The 17,946-nt window shown below is 46.1% G+C and overlaps 1 protein-coding gene across 10 annotated transcripts in view; it reads right to left on the reverse strand.

Moving 5' to 3' along the window:
* Positions 1-17,946, reverse strand: part of Bcas1 (brain enriched myelin associated protein 1) — a 79,838-nt gene that overhangs the window by 33,203 nt on the left and 28,689 nt on the right. For 5 of the 10 annotated variants that reach the window (XM_040732639.1, XM_040732638.1, XM_040732636.1 and 2 more), the window contains exons 5-8: positions 8,999-9,154; positions 8,147-8,191; positions 5,390-5,524; positions 1,243-1,455 (exon numbers count right to left, since the gene is read on the reverse strand). In XM_040732639.1, the coding sequence (XP_040588573.1) occupies positions 1,243-1,455; positions 5,390-5,524; positions 8,147-8,191; positions 8,999-9,154 (549 nt within the window). The remainder of the gene's footprint in view (positions 1-1,242; positions 1,456-5,389; positions 5,525-8,146; positions 8,192-8,998; positions 9,155-17,946) is intronic. The other 5 variants (XM_040732635.1, XM_040732640.1, XM_040732637.1 and 2 more) reach the window with 2 other exon arrangements.

Raw genomic sequence — 17,946 nt, forward strand, 5'->3', positions numbered from 1 at the left:
GTGTCTGTCTGTGTGTCTGTCTGTCTGCCTCTGTCTGTCTGCCTTTCTCTGTCTGTCTGCCTCTCTCTGTCTGTCTGTCTCTCTGTGTCTGTTTTTCTGTCTCTGTCCCCCTCACACACCCGACACCGTGGCCTCAGCACTGGTTTCCGGTCTCCACTCCTTGCGGTTCACAGGAACTTCCCCCATAACCAATCCTGCATCACTTCTGTTTGGTGTGTGCGTCCTGGAGAATCCGAATTCGCCATCGCACCAGGACCACTTTTCTCACCGGATTCCTTTCTAAGCTCAATGCACTTTGCCTCACCTTGAGCAATAAATCTGCTTTCAAAAAGGGTTTGTGTGCGTGCATGCATGCGTGCATTCGTGTGTGTGTGTGTGTGTGTGTGTGTCTCGCACACATCCACAGAAGCCAGAGGTGTCAGGTCCCCTGGAGTTGGAGTTGTAGGCAGTTGTGAGCCCCCATAGGGACCCTGGAACTGAACCTGGGTTCTCCACAAGAGCAGTACTTGCTCTGAACCACTGAGCCATCTCTCCAGCCTGCAAAAATCTATTGATCTCAAGTTTCATATGTTAATATTCTTTGAAGATATGTACAACTCTTTTTTTTTTTTTGAGACCATGTGTCTCTATTTGGTCCTGCTGTCCTGGACTTGCTATATAGACCAGGCTGGTCTCCAAATGACAGAGATCCTCTTGCCTCTACCTCATGAATAGTGGGGATTAAAGGCATGCACCACCAAGCCTGGCTGAGTATATGTATAACAACCATATGTACTTGTATATATGGTATATAGCTATATAGATGACAAATATATATATATATGTATAAATAATACATGTAAGTCTCATACATATTCACAAATAAGCATTCTTTACATGTGACTATTCAAATATGGGTCACCAAAGTTATCTCCTGTACCACCTGTATGTGCACAGAAATCATTTGGAAATTGTTTCCTATACTGAACTGCTGGCAAAAGACTTCTAAATTAGTATGCAGGCAGAAAGAGAATTAAAATAGTATCAGTTAACATGTTCCAATGTGTGCATGAATGGTTGGAATCAATGTCCTGGGAAAAGTCTAGAAGAAAAACTTTCTGTACAACAAGAAACAAACCAGAAAGTGGCTCGGAGGTCCAGCTGGATTCTCGACAAAGCGTGACACCGACAGGGCCTGAGCCACTGTTTCACACAGCCTGTCTGGCGGCAGGGGTTTTGAGGAAGCCTCACAGCCAGACTTACCTTCTTCCAAAACAGCTTTCCCAGAGGCAAGGAGGTGGGCCCAGACTTCTCCTTGCCTCCTTCTTTTCCTGTGTCACTGGCTGTTGCGGGTGGCACATGACTTGGTGGGCTGCAGCCTTTTGAGCTCTTGGTGGCCCCTGGGGTCTCCTGGGCGGTGAAGTTGGCTTGGTCTGACTTGAGACTGGCTGAAGTAGCCGGTGAATTTTCAGCATCCTATAAAGTTTTGTTTGTAAAAAGAAAAGTGAAAAATTCAAAATAATTTCACGGCTTCAAGAGTAAAAGATTCTCTGTTAAAATAAGCATGGGCTAGGGTCATGCATGAGGTTAACTTTTTTCTTTCTAATTTTTTGCTTTATGCAAATTTCCACTGTGAACGTAACTTTGTATGTGTATACACACACACATACACATATATATACATATGTATATATATAATTTTCCAGATATTTTCCTTTTGGGAAAGGAAAAAAGGGGGAGACTTGTTAGTAATGATGGTTACATGTGTAACTATGTGGGGGTGGGCTTCAGGGAGAGGGGTTAAGTTATTAGAAGGTGGAGTTCTGGGCTGGCTCTTGGCTCAGTGGGTAAAGGGGCTTGCCTCTAAGTCTGATGACCTGAGTTCAATCCCTGAAGCCCACATAGTGGAAGGAGAGAACTGACTCCTGCAAGTTGTTCTCTGACCTGCACATGTGTCTACATGTATGTGCTCACATATGTATACATACATGCTTGCTTGAGCTCATGCACACCCACACAAAATCAATCAGTGTAAAAAAGAAGAAAGGAACGAAAAACAGAAGACAGAAAAAGATGTCAAGATGTTGGATTTTGTTTGTTTTTTCGGGGGGGGGTTGGTTTCTTGGTGGCTTTGGAGGCTGTCCTGGAACTAACTCTTGTAGACCAGGCTGGTCTTGAACTTACAGAGATCTGCCTGCCTCTGCCTCCCTAGTGCTGGGATTAAAGGCAGGCGCCATCACCACCTGGCTTTGTTTTTGCTTTATCCAGGCCCTTTGTCTTTAAATACTTTTGACCAGGCTCCCATCCATGGAAATATTCTGAATATGCACAATGGCTTGCATTTATTTATTTTACCAAGCCAAATTGGAAATTAAGGAAGGGTAGAGATAAATATGAAGGCCACAGGAGTTCTGAAATTCTTCTCCCACACCCTGCTTTGGAGATCCAGGCCATGGAGAAGGCAGAGAGCAGGGTACGTGCTGATGGAATCCCAAAGACCCCACTCCTACACTCTAGACAACCTCCACACCCCACACATGACCTCTTCCAACATAACCATCTGCTCCTGCCCCCCACCCCCTTCCTTCCTGTACCCCCACCCTACCCCGTCTCACTGCCCCCACAGGCTGGGCTGAAGTCCACTTCCAAAGTGTCTGATGTTTCTTACCCGTTTCTCACCGTTTCCTTTCTTTTCTCCTTCCTTTCCTCTCTATTTTTCTTTCTCTTTCCCCACCCCCAAAGGGCCTCATGTAGCCCAGGCTGGCCTCAGCAATCTAAGCAGCTGAGGACGACCTTGATCATCTTGCTTCTAACACTCTTCCCCCACACACCCCCCTCTCGCCCAAGTGCTGGGAGCACAGCTAAGCAGCAACTCACTTCCTGTAATGCATCATTTACTCCTTCGGTGAATCCCTGTCAATTCCTAGTCTGCTTTCCCCCAGCCACTGGATAAAGACTCACAAAGTCCAAATTCACCTAGGCACGAGTGAATACTGACATTCAAGTTTTAGCATCAGGCTCTTCCAACCCGATTTTGTTATCTTAAGCATCTTCGTTTTCTTTCCTTTGCTCTCTGGATGCAATGACAAATCAATCCCTTTAAATTCTCAGATGATGATCTCTGACCAAACGGAAAAAAATCTACCTGACAATAAAAATGGACCAAAATATATTAATATAAAATATTTTTGGTTCTTGGTTCTTTTTGGTTGTTGGGTTGCTTTAAAAGGTCTTTGATAATAGCGCTGACTGGGCTACAGTCTGTTAATTGCCCTCCCCGGCCTCCAGAGTTCTGGGATGGCAGGTGTGCACCAAGGCACTGTCGATGACCTGAGTCCTGCAAGCCAACGTTTACATTTTCAGATAAGGAAACTGGGGCCAGCGATCCGGCTAACCCCTAAACTGAGACGGGATGGAGAGAGAGTGTGAGAGGGGAGGCAGGACCAGATCCTGCCATGGGCGGCTTCCATCCCCTCAGTCGACTCCTGGGGCAGAATCCCAGCAAAGCTGCCCCTGCATTTCTACTCCCTGCCAGGCCACCGTCTCACTTCCCAGAGAAAGCCCACAAATGGCGCTCTGCACCCCTCCCCCGTTAGATAATTTCATATCCTTTCTCTGGATGCTGTAGTCTGACTCAGAGGCAAGCTACTCTAGAGGGTTACCAGACTGCAACGGAAAATGACGATGTAGGAAGGGTGGCTCAGTGGTTAGGGGAGCATCCTGCTTTTGCAAAGGATCGAAATTTGGCTCTGGGCATCCATAAGAGGGAGCTCAGAACCACCTGTAACTCCAGCTCCAGGGGACCGATGCCCCCTTTCTGGACTCCCCAGGCACCTGCTCTCACATGTGTACACACACACGGACATGTAATTTTTAAAACAGGAATGTCCCATTAAGTTTGAATTTCAAATTAGCAAATAATAATTTTCTAGCATAAGTATGTCCCAAATATTGCAAGAAACATACTTAAATTTATACTAAAATGAATGACGTCTTTTTCTTAATAATTTACTATACAAAGAATGGATTTCTAGACAACATACAATTATTTGTTGTGTATCTGAAGTCTGAATTTTAGTGTTCATGCTCTACTCTACCTGGTGACCCTACCCATGGGATTATAACAGTTCCGGGGACTATTGTCTTAATAAGTTTTATTTCTGGATGTGGGACACAGGAGTTCTTAGTAAGGCACAAACAAGAACCAGAACAAGAACCCAAAGCAATGGCTATGTGAAAAGTATAAGAGCCCATTGGCTGGCTTCTTATTAAAACAAACAGACAGACAGACAGACAGACAGACAAAAAAAAACCCTGAAGCTGCCTCACTGAGATGATGGGTGTTGGCCAAACCCTTCAAAGCAATGCCTGGCCTCGGGTATGTAGTGTTGTCACTGAATAAAGCTTTGTTGGAGTGGCCTTGTTGGAGGAAGTATGTCTCTATGGGGATAGGTTTTGAGGTCTCATCTATGTCCAAGCCACATTGGAATTGGTAGTTTTGGATGTGCACTGTGTCTTCATGCACAAGAGTCTGTCTCCAAAGCTGAGCTCATGTCATCCATTGGGATTGGCTCTGCCATGCACTGTGATTGGCTGTGCCATGCACTCTGATTGGCTCTGCCATCATTCACTGCTTTTCTTCTGCTTGGCATCTATGTGGGCTCCGTATAAACTCAGTCAACAGAGGGAACAGGGAAGGCAGGTGGCAGCAAGGTAATATTATTATCTTGAGGTTAGAAGAGGATTTCCCAAGGAGTCTGTGGCACACCACAACTTTACAATTAGGATACAAAGCCAAACTCAAATAGCATACTTTCATACTTTCCCTTCTCTAACTCCTGAGTCATTTAATAATGTTCAGGCCCGTCTGCTGCTGGGATGGCTTTATCAGTCTCCACCACTTAACCAATCCCTTGCTAAGAAAAGCCTGGAGGACACTGGATTCCAAGCTCTACAGACATGAGCAAGAGCGCCACTTTTAATTAGCCACATTAATGGCCATTTTTCTGTTAGGAAGACTCATTCTGGTTTCCACGTATGATGGAATTTGAAGCCTTTTTTTTTGTACAGGCACGTTTAAATAGGAATAATCAATTTTAGTATAAAATATTAAATGATTAATAGTATATTTAAAGCAGTGAAGGTGTATGCCATTGACTGCCATTTGGGAAACACTGGGCGAGCATTTCAGAACCCTGGTCCACACTTGGAAGGAACCAATCTGAAATGTTTACAGCTATGGGAACACAAATGCCTGGAGTTCAGGCCTTAGCATCATCAAATTCCCCCTTGGTGAACACAGCCACCCAAGGCTCAGGATTCCCTGACTCGGAGCTGGTGGGCACTGGACCCCAGGCATCCGAGGTGAGGAGCAGGGGTCCCTTTTCCTCCTAGCAGAGGAGATACAGACCTTATGCCTAAAGAACTTCCTAAAGGCCAGTCCCAGCCTGGGGCTGTCCAGGCGTTTCTTCTTGCTCTTAGCCTGCGTCTCCACCATCTTCTGGCCAGCGTGGCCATCGCAGACACTGTCTGCCTTGGCTGCCTTCTGGACAACAGCAGGCACAGCTTAGACATTTCCTTTTAAACAAACCCTCTTGTTCTTTTCTGTTTCAAAGGATATTCAGACACTGTGACAGCTAATTACCGGCATGTCACTCATCCCCCAACCACAAAGCACCATGGGAATACTTATCTTTTAAAGGTTCTCAAAAATGATTCACTAATCGGTATTTTCACAGTCAATTCCAGGCACACATTGGTTTTTAGCGGGGTCACCTATGCAAATGACCCAAATCAATGCATCTCAGAACCTCATCCCCAATCCAGCAAAAACAAGCCCCCTCATTCCTGTTCGCTTAAGACGGGGACAGGCCGTGTAAGCTCTGACTTTGTGACTTAAAACATGGAATGAAACATAACCAAATCCAAAAGGACAACACTGGAGTCTTGACTAACAGCTTTAAATACGTAAATACCGCCATCGCCTGGGAAAGGAAAGCAATAAACCACCTGTTGACAAGTGATGTCTCTGTGCCCTGATTTTGTTTTCTGGGCTGCATGTCACCACCAAATGACTTCCATCCTCACACCAACTTCCTTTGAATCTGAAGTTGACCCTTCACGGAAATAATATCACCCACAGCGTTTCGAGTGACTTCTATATGGGCAGATTTTCCAGACAAAGGAAGTTTCTGGTGTGAACCAATTCATTGAGCCAATGGGAGGAGATAGGAATAAAAATAACTCTACTACAATCACTACAAACTGTTGACCCAAGTTTTTCAGGAAGCGTGTAGAGCAGGAACAATCACCCAGCGTGCTGGAGAGATGGCTCAGTGGCTGAGAGCACTGGCTGCCCTTCCAGAGGACCCAGGTTCGGTTCCCAGCACCCACATGGCGGCTGATGACCTCCTATACCTCCCATTCCAGAGGATCAGATGACCTCTTCCAACCTCCATGGACACTGTATGCACGTGGTGCATTTACACACAGTAATGCAGACAAAACACCCACACACATAAAATAAATATATAAAAATAAGGAAATAAAAGTAGATATAAAAAAGACTCAGGGTCAAGTGTGATAGAGATGGAGACCTTTCAAAAGTACTTTGTAAACTTCAGGAAAAAAAAGATGCCCCAAAGACAAATATAGAACAATATTCATAACCCCTGATCTGAAACACCAGTGCCCAGTAGGGACTTCTCAGCCCACTGGATGTTTCAATGAGATTTTATCAACAAGGTATGCCCAGCGAGGACCACATCTGCTTTGGGGATGGGTCTTGGTACATGGACCAGCTAACTAGAAAGAGCGAATCAGGCCACTTGGGAAGCCACCCAACACACCCACATCCTCCACTGTTGACAGTGCAGTGTGCTGAGCATGGGGCTCCAAGAATTGAAAAACACAGAAACAAACATCTTGACCCAACCATTCACTGAAGTTGACCTTTGCTGCCTCTGTGCAAATGAGTAATTTAAGGGATCTGTATTTCAGCGGGAGAAGAAAACCCTAGAAGGCTCGGTCAATCCACTATGTGATCGAGGTAACAGGGTTGACTGCATTCAAACAGAGCTCCGCGGTTTGCAAGGCGTTACATTCCCTGCCCTCCACCCCAGTTTTACAGGCGTGGAGATTTTAAGTTAGGATCTCACAGCCACCACAGCATTGACCCGAAGCTCAAACACAAGCTCCCTGGGATGAGGTAAAGGGTGCTCCCCCGCCTCTGCTCTGCTGTCACTCCTTCAAACCTAAGCAGCAGAGGAGTGGGGCTGGTGAAGCCGTCTGTGGCACCCCCATCCCTGCCATGGCACCCCCATCCCTGCCAAAGCACTTCCAGCCGACACCTATCTCTCTCCAGCTCAAACTGTCTCAAAGTTCCCGAAGGAGATTTAAACCACGTGTCCCGTCACAGGCCATCAGTCCTGTCACGTGGAAGGAAAAGCGCCCTCAGGAAGGTGACAGTTTCATCCCAAGTATACCTGGAGGGGAGTGGTCTACACTTCTAGCCTGTAAGCCTCCAGGCTCAGCAGGGTCCACACGCCACCTAGCGTTTCCCTGGGCCATGGGTGTCCCATGGCAACCATTTTAGCTCAGCATCGCTTTGCAGGGAGATCTACTTCTCAAACGATATGAAAATGGAAAACGCATTCACACCCCCAGGGCTGCAGCTTCTGCCTCCTACTTCAGAGGAAGTCTTCCTTTTTTTTTTTATGAATTCCCTCCATTTCTTTTCAGAACACAATGAAAAAAGCCAATGATGGGGTAGCTATTAGCAATTTGTATCTATTGTATATTCAGCAACTGGGTGTTGTGACATTCTTTAGCCAGAGCTAGCAACCTTTCAAGCATAACACTGAAATGTTTATTAACACACCATAAACCAGGGCAGGGGATTGGAGCTAAGTGGGTAGAGGGATCGTCCACCAGGCAGGAGGCTCTGGATCTAGTGCCCAGCACTGCAGGATCCAACCAAACAAAACCACAATCTTAACCTAAACACCATGAGGACAATCTAACAGCACTATTAGATTTCTAAGTAGATTCATATAGTGCATATGTAACATGTGGTATTCATGATATGTACATCATTCAAGACACATATGCAAATCAAAACCAAATTCTTTGTGTAAACCCAGACATATATGCACTTCAGGGCACCTACCGTGTCTTCTGGATCCTTTTTTGTTTCAGTTTTGTTAGGCGAAACCTGAAGAGTGAGATTAATGCAAATGTTAAAAATCAACTCTATCAGGGTGGTAGTGGTGGCTTACACCTTTAATGCCAGCACTCGGGAGGCAGAGGCAGACTGATCTCTGTGAGTTTGAGGCCAACCTGGTCTACAGAGTGAGATCTAGGACAGCCAGGGTTGTTACACAGAAAAACCCTGTCTTGACACCACCCCCCCAAAGAAATCATCTCTAGAGAGTGACTTGTACTTCATTGAGACATGACTTTTATTTCACAGAGACATTTCTTTGGCGTGGTCTAGTTTATCACACCAAAAATTGAGAAATGAAAAGTACCTTTGACCAAATAGAGACATGAACACCTCTAGGTAATAAGCAATTTACGAAATCAGTATTTTATTCTGAAATATATTAGCTCTTACACATCCACCAAGAGTTTGATCACATTCAAAAGTCACCTCCCAGAAGGCCATTAGGTGTCCCCTCAAATCTATGATTACTACTTGAAACACAATACCTGTGACACATCTTATTGTTTTTTTTTTCTTCACTTTACCTGTTGAAGTCAGACTGACATTTGAACACAACCCAAACACAGTTACTGATGGATTCCATTACACCCTGGCTCATACCCCACAGTTAAGACCCCCCCATTGTTGTTATAATGGTTTCCTGCTCTGAAGCTTTGTCACTGAAGGCCAGGCAAACAGTTTCCTTAGAAAGAACATTCACATGGCCCCGATGATAATCTTGTTATCACAACATTCAAGTACCCTTGGACACCAGGGCAATGAAATTAAGGAAGAGAAACAGAGAACACTACTTACGAGGGTCTTGAAGAAGCTCATGATGGTGTTACTATTCTCTGTGGTTTCTACCACTTGGGGGTCCTCCCTCTTGGTCCCCAGCACCTCTGGTTCCCCGGGGACGGAATAACTCAGAGTGTCAACTTCTTGTCCTCTCCCCTCGCTGTCGGCTATGTCCTGGGAACAAAACAGAGTTTTCACAGTTGCAGCTCCTTGGACGTGGACTCTGAGAGTCTTCCTTTTAGTCCACACCCCTCTCTTCCTTATCCCCTAATTCCAGCCATAGCTCTTCTGCCCACGGCCTTGCAGGACAATGGGGAGTTTATGAGAGCCCCTTTTCTCCTCCCTTCCCCCTCCTGCCAGCACATTCATCGCATTTGGTAGGAGGGACATTGTTTAGGGCCAGAGGGTAACAAACCAAGCGGTGCATATCGCGTTCAAAACAAAACGGCTTTTCTCTCACATCTGCAAGGAGGTTGTCAGAGAAGCCAAGGTTTTTCCATCATCTTTATGCTCTCTGTGTGATGATCTGAGCGCTAGGCTAGCGACGGCTCTGTGGGATTTCTCAGAGCAAATCATCAACAGCAATAACAAGTCATTTCCCAGTAACTACTCTGGGAGTTTGTTGGTACCTGGGATGTGACTCGGGAACGGATTTCTTTCCTAGTCCCATTTTTACGATGACAGTCTTGATTAGGGTTTCTATTGCTGTGAAGAGATGCCATGGCCATGGAAACTCTTATAAAGGGAAACATTTGACTGTGGTGGCTTATCGTTCAGAGGTTCAGTCCATTATCATTATGGTAGGGCACAGTCACATGCAGGGAGATATGGTCCTGGAGAGGTATCTGAGAGTCCTACATCTCGTGCAGACAACAGGAAGCAGTCTGAGGCACTGGGTGGTATCTTCAACATATAAGGGACCTCAAAATCCATCTCCACAGTGACATATTTCCTCCAGCAAGATCATACCTACTACGATACGTCCACACCTCCTCGTAGCACCATTCTCTTTGAGGACCATTTTTTTTTTCAAATGAGACCACAAAAGGCATCTAATAACTCTGTACTGTTTAAATACTGAGTAGATGAACAGAGGGAAGAAAAACTTCAAATGGGAACTGGAGAGGATCTTGGTTCAGTTCCTAGCCCACACATGAGGTATCTCAAAAGAGCCTGTAACTCTAGTTGCAGGGGATCCAACACCTTTTTCTGTGGGCACCTGCATGCATGTAGTATACATAAACACACACCATCATGTACACACATGCATATAAATAAATACATAAAAATTTTTTGAAAACTGTGAGACAAGGGTATCTGTCTTAACTCACTTTTCTTGCATAAGAAGAGGACAGACAGAAGTGGTTTCTCATAACCAAGCGGCTAGACCCTGCCATTCTGTGTGCCTCCCGTGATATTTATTCTGTTTTTCCAATGTATTTTATTGTCCAGCATCCTTACTCATGGGTAACCATGGTGTTTGTGGCTTTACATTTCGTACATTATAATAAGTACCTCACATTTTCAGTTTTGAGTGTGTGTGGGCTGTGGGTCTGGGTGTGAGTGTGTTTGTGCATGTGCCTGGGTTTGCATGTGGGAGTCAGAGGACCGCTCTCAGGAAGTGGTCCTTGCATTCCACCTTGCCTTTGAGACCGGATCTCTTGCTGTTACCATGGCGGCACACTCCAGGCGGGCTAGCCCAGGAATTCGTGAGCAATTCTCCTGTCGTCCCCCCCCCCTGTCTCTCACAGGATGTGATATTACAGATGCACGCTACCCAATTCAGCTTTTACACGGATCCAGGAATTGAATTTGGTCGTTAGGCTCCCGTGGAAGGCCCTTTGTCCTCTGAGTGGTCTCTCCAGCCCACACATTTATTTTTAAGCTATCCCATGTGGCTCCTTTTCCTCTGGCAAATTACCAGAGTGAAATTTACAGGTCAAGGGTTAAGCAGATTTTATAAACTGATATTCCTGCCTGACAGAGGGGGCTATCTAGGCTCCCTGCAGCTCTGATCATGCAGGAATCTCTGTGTACCTGCCTGGTATGTTGGTAGAGTGGGCAATACCTGTTAACGGGCCCAGGACAGGTAGGGGAAGCGGATGTGGCCAGGGACTGACAGCCAGAAGCTTCGTGCACCTCGGCAAGATAAGATGAGTCCCGCTCCATACTCTCCTGGCCTTGGCATCATCTCCCTTTGCCACCATCTTTTATACACATGCACGGGCGGGCACACACACACACTGTAAATCAACCCAGGGGCTGAGAAGCCAATAGATTCACAAGGCACGTCTGTAAACGTACACTTAATTCTGAAATTCCCCAACAGCTTCCCATAGCTGAAACCCTTAAGCACTGCCCGTAGAATCTGTCTAAGTTCTTGGGTACCACTTTTTTATGCTGTAGATAGTGTCTCAGTTATCAGGACTTTCACAAACCCATCACCTCAGCCATGCAGAAATGGCCCAAAGCATTTTACATCAGAGGAGACTGAGGCCCAAGAGGCCCCTTCCTGTTCTAGGCCACACAGTGACCAAGTATTCAAACCAGCACCGTCTGGCCTGTTGGGTATCCCCGTCTCCTTGTGATGAAGGGTCCCAAACACCCCTCATGCCTTCTGTCCTCAGTTCTCTTCCGACCGCTCATGCTTTAGTATCTTCCCCTGAAGTTTCTCGTTGCAGCCTTAGCGGTCTTTTTGAAGCTCCTGGAACACAGCAGGCAGCTTCCTGACCCAGGCTGCCGCTCTTGCTTGCCGGGGGATATTCCTTCAAGTCTTGGCCAACAGTTACATTTTCACCGAAACCTTTCCTTGCTGCCCTGCTTTAAACTGCCACAGCTCCATCCAGTATGCCCCGTGTCCTAATCGCCTTCTTCATCCGGGACGTTTCACTCGAACACTGGGCCTTCCTCCTCCCACTGGGGACTTGCAGTAGTGATAGTTTCTGGAGATAGTTTTGATTTTCATGACGTAGGGTCCAACTGACATCTGGTAGGCAGACTCTGGGAATAATGCCAAGAACATCCTGCAATACACAGGACGGAGAATTTTCCAGCCTAGGCATCAAGCAAGAGCAAGGAGACGGAGGACTCCCTTGTTGTATTAAAAATATCACCCATTCATTCCTCTGTGCCTCTCTTCCCTCTAGAATGGGAAGCTTTGTTCTTTTCTCTCCAGTGTCCGTCTCTTACACCTGGACTTGTGCCCATCACAGATGCCCCAAAACAATGAATGGGTGAACAAATGAATGATTTGATCCGAGTGAGACTAGCATCGTTCGTTTTATTGAGGAGCGTGCTGGCTAGTTTCCAAAATCACAACCTATATCTCAGGCTTCACCAAGATTAAAAGAGCTCACCTTAGTTTCTTTTCCTGCAGCTGTGACAAAATATGCTGACTAAAGCAACTTAAGGGAGACAGGGCCTCTTTTAGCTGACAGTTCCTGGCCATAGTCTATCACAGCAGGGCGGTCAAGGCACCGGGAGTCTGAAGCAGCTGATTCCATTAAATGTGATGTCAGAAGAAGACAATAATGAATGCATACACACTGGAGCTCGCCTGGCTCACCTGCCTAGGGAATGGTGTCACCCATACTGGGCAGGTCTTTCCCACATGAACTAGCAAATGAAGGTAATTCCTATCAGGCATGCCCAGAGGCATATCTCCCAAGTGATTCTAACTTTTGCCACGTTGACACTGTCTTAGCCAGTGTTCAGTTGTTGCGTAGAGACACATGACCAAGTCAACTCTTACAAAAGAAAGCATTTAGTTGGAGCTTGCTTACAGTGTCAGAGGCTAGTCCATTATCATCATGGAGGGGAGCATGGTGGCATGCAGGCAGACATGGTGCTGGAGAAGGAGCTGAGAGTTCTATATCCAGATCCACAGGCAGCAGAAAGAGACACTGACTGGGTCTGGCTTGGGCTCTTGAAACCTCAAAGCCCACCTGTAGCAGGATTTTTCTTTTGGGCTTACCAACCAGCTCCTAAATCATGGCATTGAGACTTACTTGCAGTTATGAATGCTCAGCTCCTAAATCATGACACTGAGACTTACTTGTAGTTATGAATGCTCACCCTTGTCTTATGCTTGTCCACTTGGCTCTTGTAACTTAATTTAACTGATTTCTCTTCATCCACATCTTGTCTCAGGGTTTCCTCCCTTCCTTCCTTCCTTCCTTCCCCCCTCCCTTCCTTCCTTCCTCCCTCCCTTCTTTCCTCCCTTCCTTCCTCTCTTCCTCCCTCCCTTCCTTCCTTCCTTCCTTCCTTTCTTCCTTCCTTCCTTCCTCCCTCCCTCCCTCCCTTCCTTCCTCCCTCCCTCCCTTCCTGTCTGTGTGTACTACTTTCACAGCTTCCTCTGTGTCTGTCTGTCTGGCAGCTGCCTGTCTGGTCCCAGGCATCTCTCTCTTTTTCTCCCTGGTTCTCTCTCTCCTCTTTCTTCTTGAGCCTAGATTCCTCTTACTTATTCTGTCTGCCTACGAACCCTGCCTATCCCTCTGCTGCCTAGTTATTGGTCATTCAGCTTTTTATTAGATCAGTCAGGTAGGTGCCTTAGGCAGGCAAGGTAAAACATCTTTACATAGTTAAGCAAATGCAGCATAAACAAATGTAACAGATCTTTACATAGTTAAAGTAATAATATTCCACAACACCCACCCCCAGTGACATAACTTCTCCATCAAGGCCACACCCACTCCAACAAGGCCACACCTCCTAATCCTTATAATCCTTTCAAACAGCTCCGTTCTCTGGTGATCAAGATTTCAAATACACGAATCTAGGGGGAGCATCTTATTCAAACCGCCACAGACACTATCACAATTTTGTCCGATGAAATACCTAGAATACATAAGGAACTCAACATGGTTAAGAGCTCTTGCTGCTCTTCCAAAGGACCTGGATTTGGTTCCCAGCACCCATGTGATGGGTCACGGCCATCTTCAACTCCAGTTTCAGGGGATTTGATGCCCTCTTCTGGCCTCTGAGGCAAAACACTCATAGAATAAAACACATAGAATAAAAATATGAGTCAAACAAACAGATGCTTCAGCAGGTAAAAACACTTGCTGCTAAGCCCAGTGACTTTGGGACATACATGGTAGAAGGAGAGAAATGATTCCCATAAATTCACATAAATAAATGCAATTTTAAAAATAATATCTTTTATTTAGTCTTTGACAATTTCATACATCCATACATTGTATCTTGAATATATCCAGCCCAGGGCTCCCATTCACCCCCAGGCTCCCCAATACAGGCCCCTTCCATCCTCATGCCCTCTCTTTTATTTTGAGATTCACTTAGTCTAGTTGCCTGCTGGGACGTTCACTGATGGCGTGATTTGATGTCCTGAAGGTGCGCTGCTTCTGTGACAGTAATCACAGCTTCTGTGAGTTTGTGAGGGTGACAGTTGCATCATGTCCAGAACACGGCATTTCACAGGACTTCTCCCATCCCCCAGCTCCTACTTCCTCTCTGTGCCCTCTTCTTCAGCGTTCTCTGTGACTTGGGGTGGTGGTGACATAAATGTCGTGTTAGGGTTAATCACTCTCAGCATTTCCGTGAGTTGTGAGTCTCCGCCTTAACTGCTGGCTGCTGCCGAATCAAACATCTCTGACCGAGGCTGAGCGTGGTGCTAGCTGTACCCCTGATCATTTCTCCTAAGAAACAAATCCCATAGCCACAAAACCCCATACATTAATGCCCGGCGTATCTTTATTAATAACTGCTCCAAACTGGGGGGACATTGAATGATTAAACGATTTTTTTAAATGGATAAACAAACTGATAAATTCACAGCATGGAGTATTACTCAGCAATGACATGGGAGGAAAAGGCAGTATCTACTACCACAGGCAATGGTCTGGACCAATCTGTAGTCCTAGCATCTGACCCTGCTTATGTAACAGCCTTGAAATGGGAAATCAACAGGGATGGAGGGCACATTGGTTAGCGGTTGCTGAGAGTGAGGGAATGGAGGGGACCTGAGGCACAGGCCAGCAATCCCAACTCATCATTGGCTTGTGGAGGTTTGTGGTCTGAAGCCAGCCTGCGCTACATAATAGTCTAGCCTGAGCTACATAATAGTTGCAGTCTAGCCTGAGCTATGCAGTGAGACACTGTCTTGGGAGTTGGGAGGGGAGGTGGGATGGCTGTGGATCTTTGGGGAGATTGACATATTCTCTGTGTCCACACCAATGACAACACCTGGCTGTGACACTACAATGTCAGTTTGTAAGATGCCACTGTGGGGTAGTACTAGGTTAGAGGAGTTCTCTGTCTAATCCTTCCACTGCCTGTGAAACTGTTTCAAGGGTCAGAAGAGAAAGCAGCTTCATGGGATAGTGCTGGAGGAGTGACAAAGACCCTCTCCCGCATCCTGACGAGTCCAGGAAAATCAAATGAATTAGCATGTTGTATTAACATGTGAAGTTAGACTACAGTCATATGACAGCTAGTCTGTAGACACAGATTTTACTGTGTCTACAGTAAAACACCCTGGTCCAGCTTGATGCCACACTAGTTCTCATGAGGACTGATGAAGGATGCTCTACTTACAATTCCAATTTTGCAGATGAAGAAGTGGATGCATGAAAAGAATAAGTACTTGTCTTTGATCAAAGAGTAAGAGTTGGGATTGAACCCTGTCCCAAGTGACTCCTGAGTGAAAGGCTTGCAGAACCATACTGCCTTAACTGGCTCGGCTCCCCACTCCAGGTGTGCCCAAGTATCTTCTCAGCAATGGAGGTGATCTTAAGTCCACTGCATCCTACCATTCTTCGCTGCTGGATATTTTCCCATGTATCCAAAAGCCATGCATCTATCTTACCTAAAGATGTATGGTACTCCAGTCTAAAACACGAATGACAGTGCAGACCCACGAAGGTGAAGAAGGACATCTGGATGAAAAGTGTAGGGACAAACAACAGTCAACGGGGGTGGGGGGGTGGGGGGGCATTTAACTTGGTGTCACAGCCCCTCCCCCCGCTCAGGGGAATAATCCAATGGGGAAAGACACTAGAAGAAAGCATGAGGGAAATCGCGCGATTCTAGACTTAAAGGTTTTTGTGACTGTGACAGGAAAGCTACAAGTCATGAAAAGAAAGAGTGGAAAGAATCCAGATGTTTGCAAAACAACCTTCACCAGGCAGGCTGTGCTAACAGGTGCCCAGGCATTGCTGATTAAAATATAAATTAATTCAGTCTGGATAGGGTAAGTTTGGGAAATTTTTTAGTAAGTCCTTGGTAGTTTTCTGTAATTGCTTACCAAATTTAAAAATAATTGCCTAGCAATTCCATGTCTTAGAGTTTATTCTAAACCTAACATCACACGGGCTAAATGACAGAAGGGTTAGGTGTGTGTGCTGTAGGAAGGTTGACAAAAAACAAAAATAAAGTCAGGGAGACAGGCAAAGATCTCGAATAGCATATGGCTAAATACATCCTGGCATGTCGGTCTTACAGTAGAGCACTTCTTAGGCATGACGAGTGGGGAAGTTCCTTATGTGTTGACAAGGAAAATGATAACTGCTTAAAAAGCATGGATCAGAGAGTGGGTATATTGTATCACCGTTTCCAGAAGGGGGAAGAAATAAGAATTCAGATTTTATTTCTGTCCAAAGAAATGATAGGAAGATCCATTAAAATACAAATGCTATCTAGCCAGTGACACGACAGACAAAGGCATCAGTTGTAATTTCTTGTTTTGAGCCAGGAGAGCGCGTTAGTGTGTTGGTTGGTTTTAACTGTCATGGTTTCAGTGACAAGGCACGGATGTGACTGCCATCCTTCCTCCCTCTGAGAAGCCCTCCGGTCCTCCACCTGCTTCACAGCAGGGTCTTGGCAACAGGACTGCGGCAGCCTAAAGCAGAGCTAGAGTTGACTTCATTTGGAATCTTTACACCAAGAACCAGGGCTGGAATTCCGCACAGGAGCTCAGAAGGAAGAGAGGAAATACAGAAGGGGCCTCGCTCCTGTTTCCATCCCTAAGAAACTGGAGCCGGGCGCTGCCTGGGATCAAAGGGAAGCCAGGGACCCGGCTTTCCTCTCCCCAGACGCCGCCACAGCACTGAGGGGATCATCTGCCAGGCAGCCAGTGTCTCTCAATCACTTTTCTTCCTCCCAGAGCAGGGGCCCCTACACGGAGCCTTTAGATTCAGGAAGAAAAAGACGTTTGGATCATTCTCAGGGATACAATTAGACGCTAATTTGCCTAAAAGGGAAGTGAATTAGCGGCTGGGAAGAAGCCACTAATAGCATTTTGTGTGGCTTCATTAGCGGACTGCCATTCTTCCAAACAGAATCTTTGTTTTGCTTGTTTGCTTACCACAAAGCTCATAGTTACTGAGGGGACAATCGAAGACGTCTTATCAGTGTAGGGAAACATCGCTTTAATTTTTCTCACGATCCCTACTCCGATTCACACTGGCTAAAACAACCCATTCTTATCTCTTAAGCTCGGGGAGAGGCTTGGAAAGGATGCCATGGAAGCAACCTAGGAAATGTCCATCTGGAAAGGGCGTCAAGCGCGACCGCTGTCGGGAGGCGCTGGAGATAGGTTTATCTGAAAAACCGGCGTTGTTTCAGAGCAAGGAGCTGCCACACAAGGATCGCCCGAGTTTGGGAACTGAGGAGAGAGAAAAATCATCTCTGGGCGCCAGCTACTGTAGGGAGGGAGGGATCCAGATGTCCAATGTGACTTGGGATGGTCCTGCCCCGTAGCGCCACCTACTGGGAGATCCGGGGAAATGCTGGAAGTGTGGGTTTCGTTTTGTGTTTTTCTTGGGGGATTCACTACGTGGTTCATTCTGTGAAACTCATGCCTGTAACCCGAGTACTCGAGAGGATGGTGCAGGAGGATTGCCTCGAGTTTGGGGCTAATTTAGGCTATATTTAAAAACCCTGTCTCAATCCCCCTCCCCAAATTAAACAACCTAAATAGAAAACAGAGAAATAGACAAATTGGAAAA

Source organism: Mesocricetus auratus, unplaced genomic scaffold (assembly GCF_017639785.1).
Source record: "Mesocricetus auratus isolate SY011 unplaced genomic scaffold, BCM_Maur_2.0 Super-Scaffold_100028, whole genome shotgun sequence".
In the NCBI taxonomy this organism is placed as follows: domain Eukaryota; kingdom Metazoa; phylum Chordata; class Mammalia; order Rodentia; family Cricetidae; genus Mesocricetus; species Mesocricetus auratus.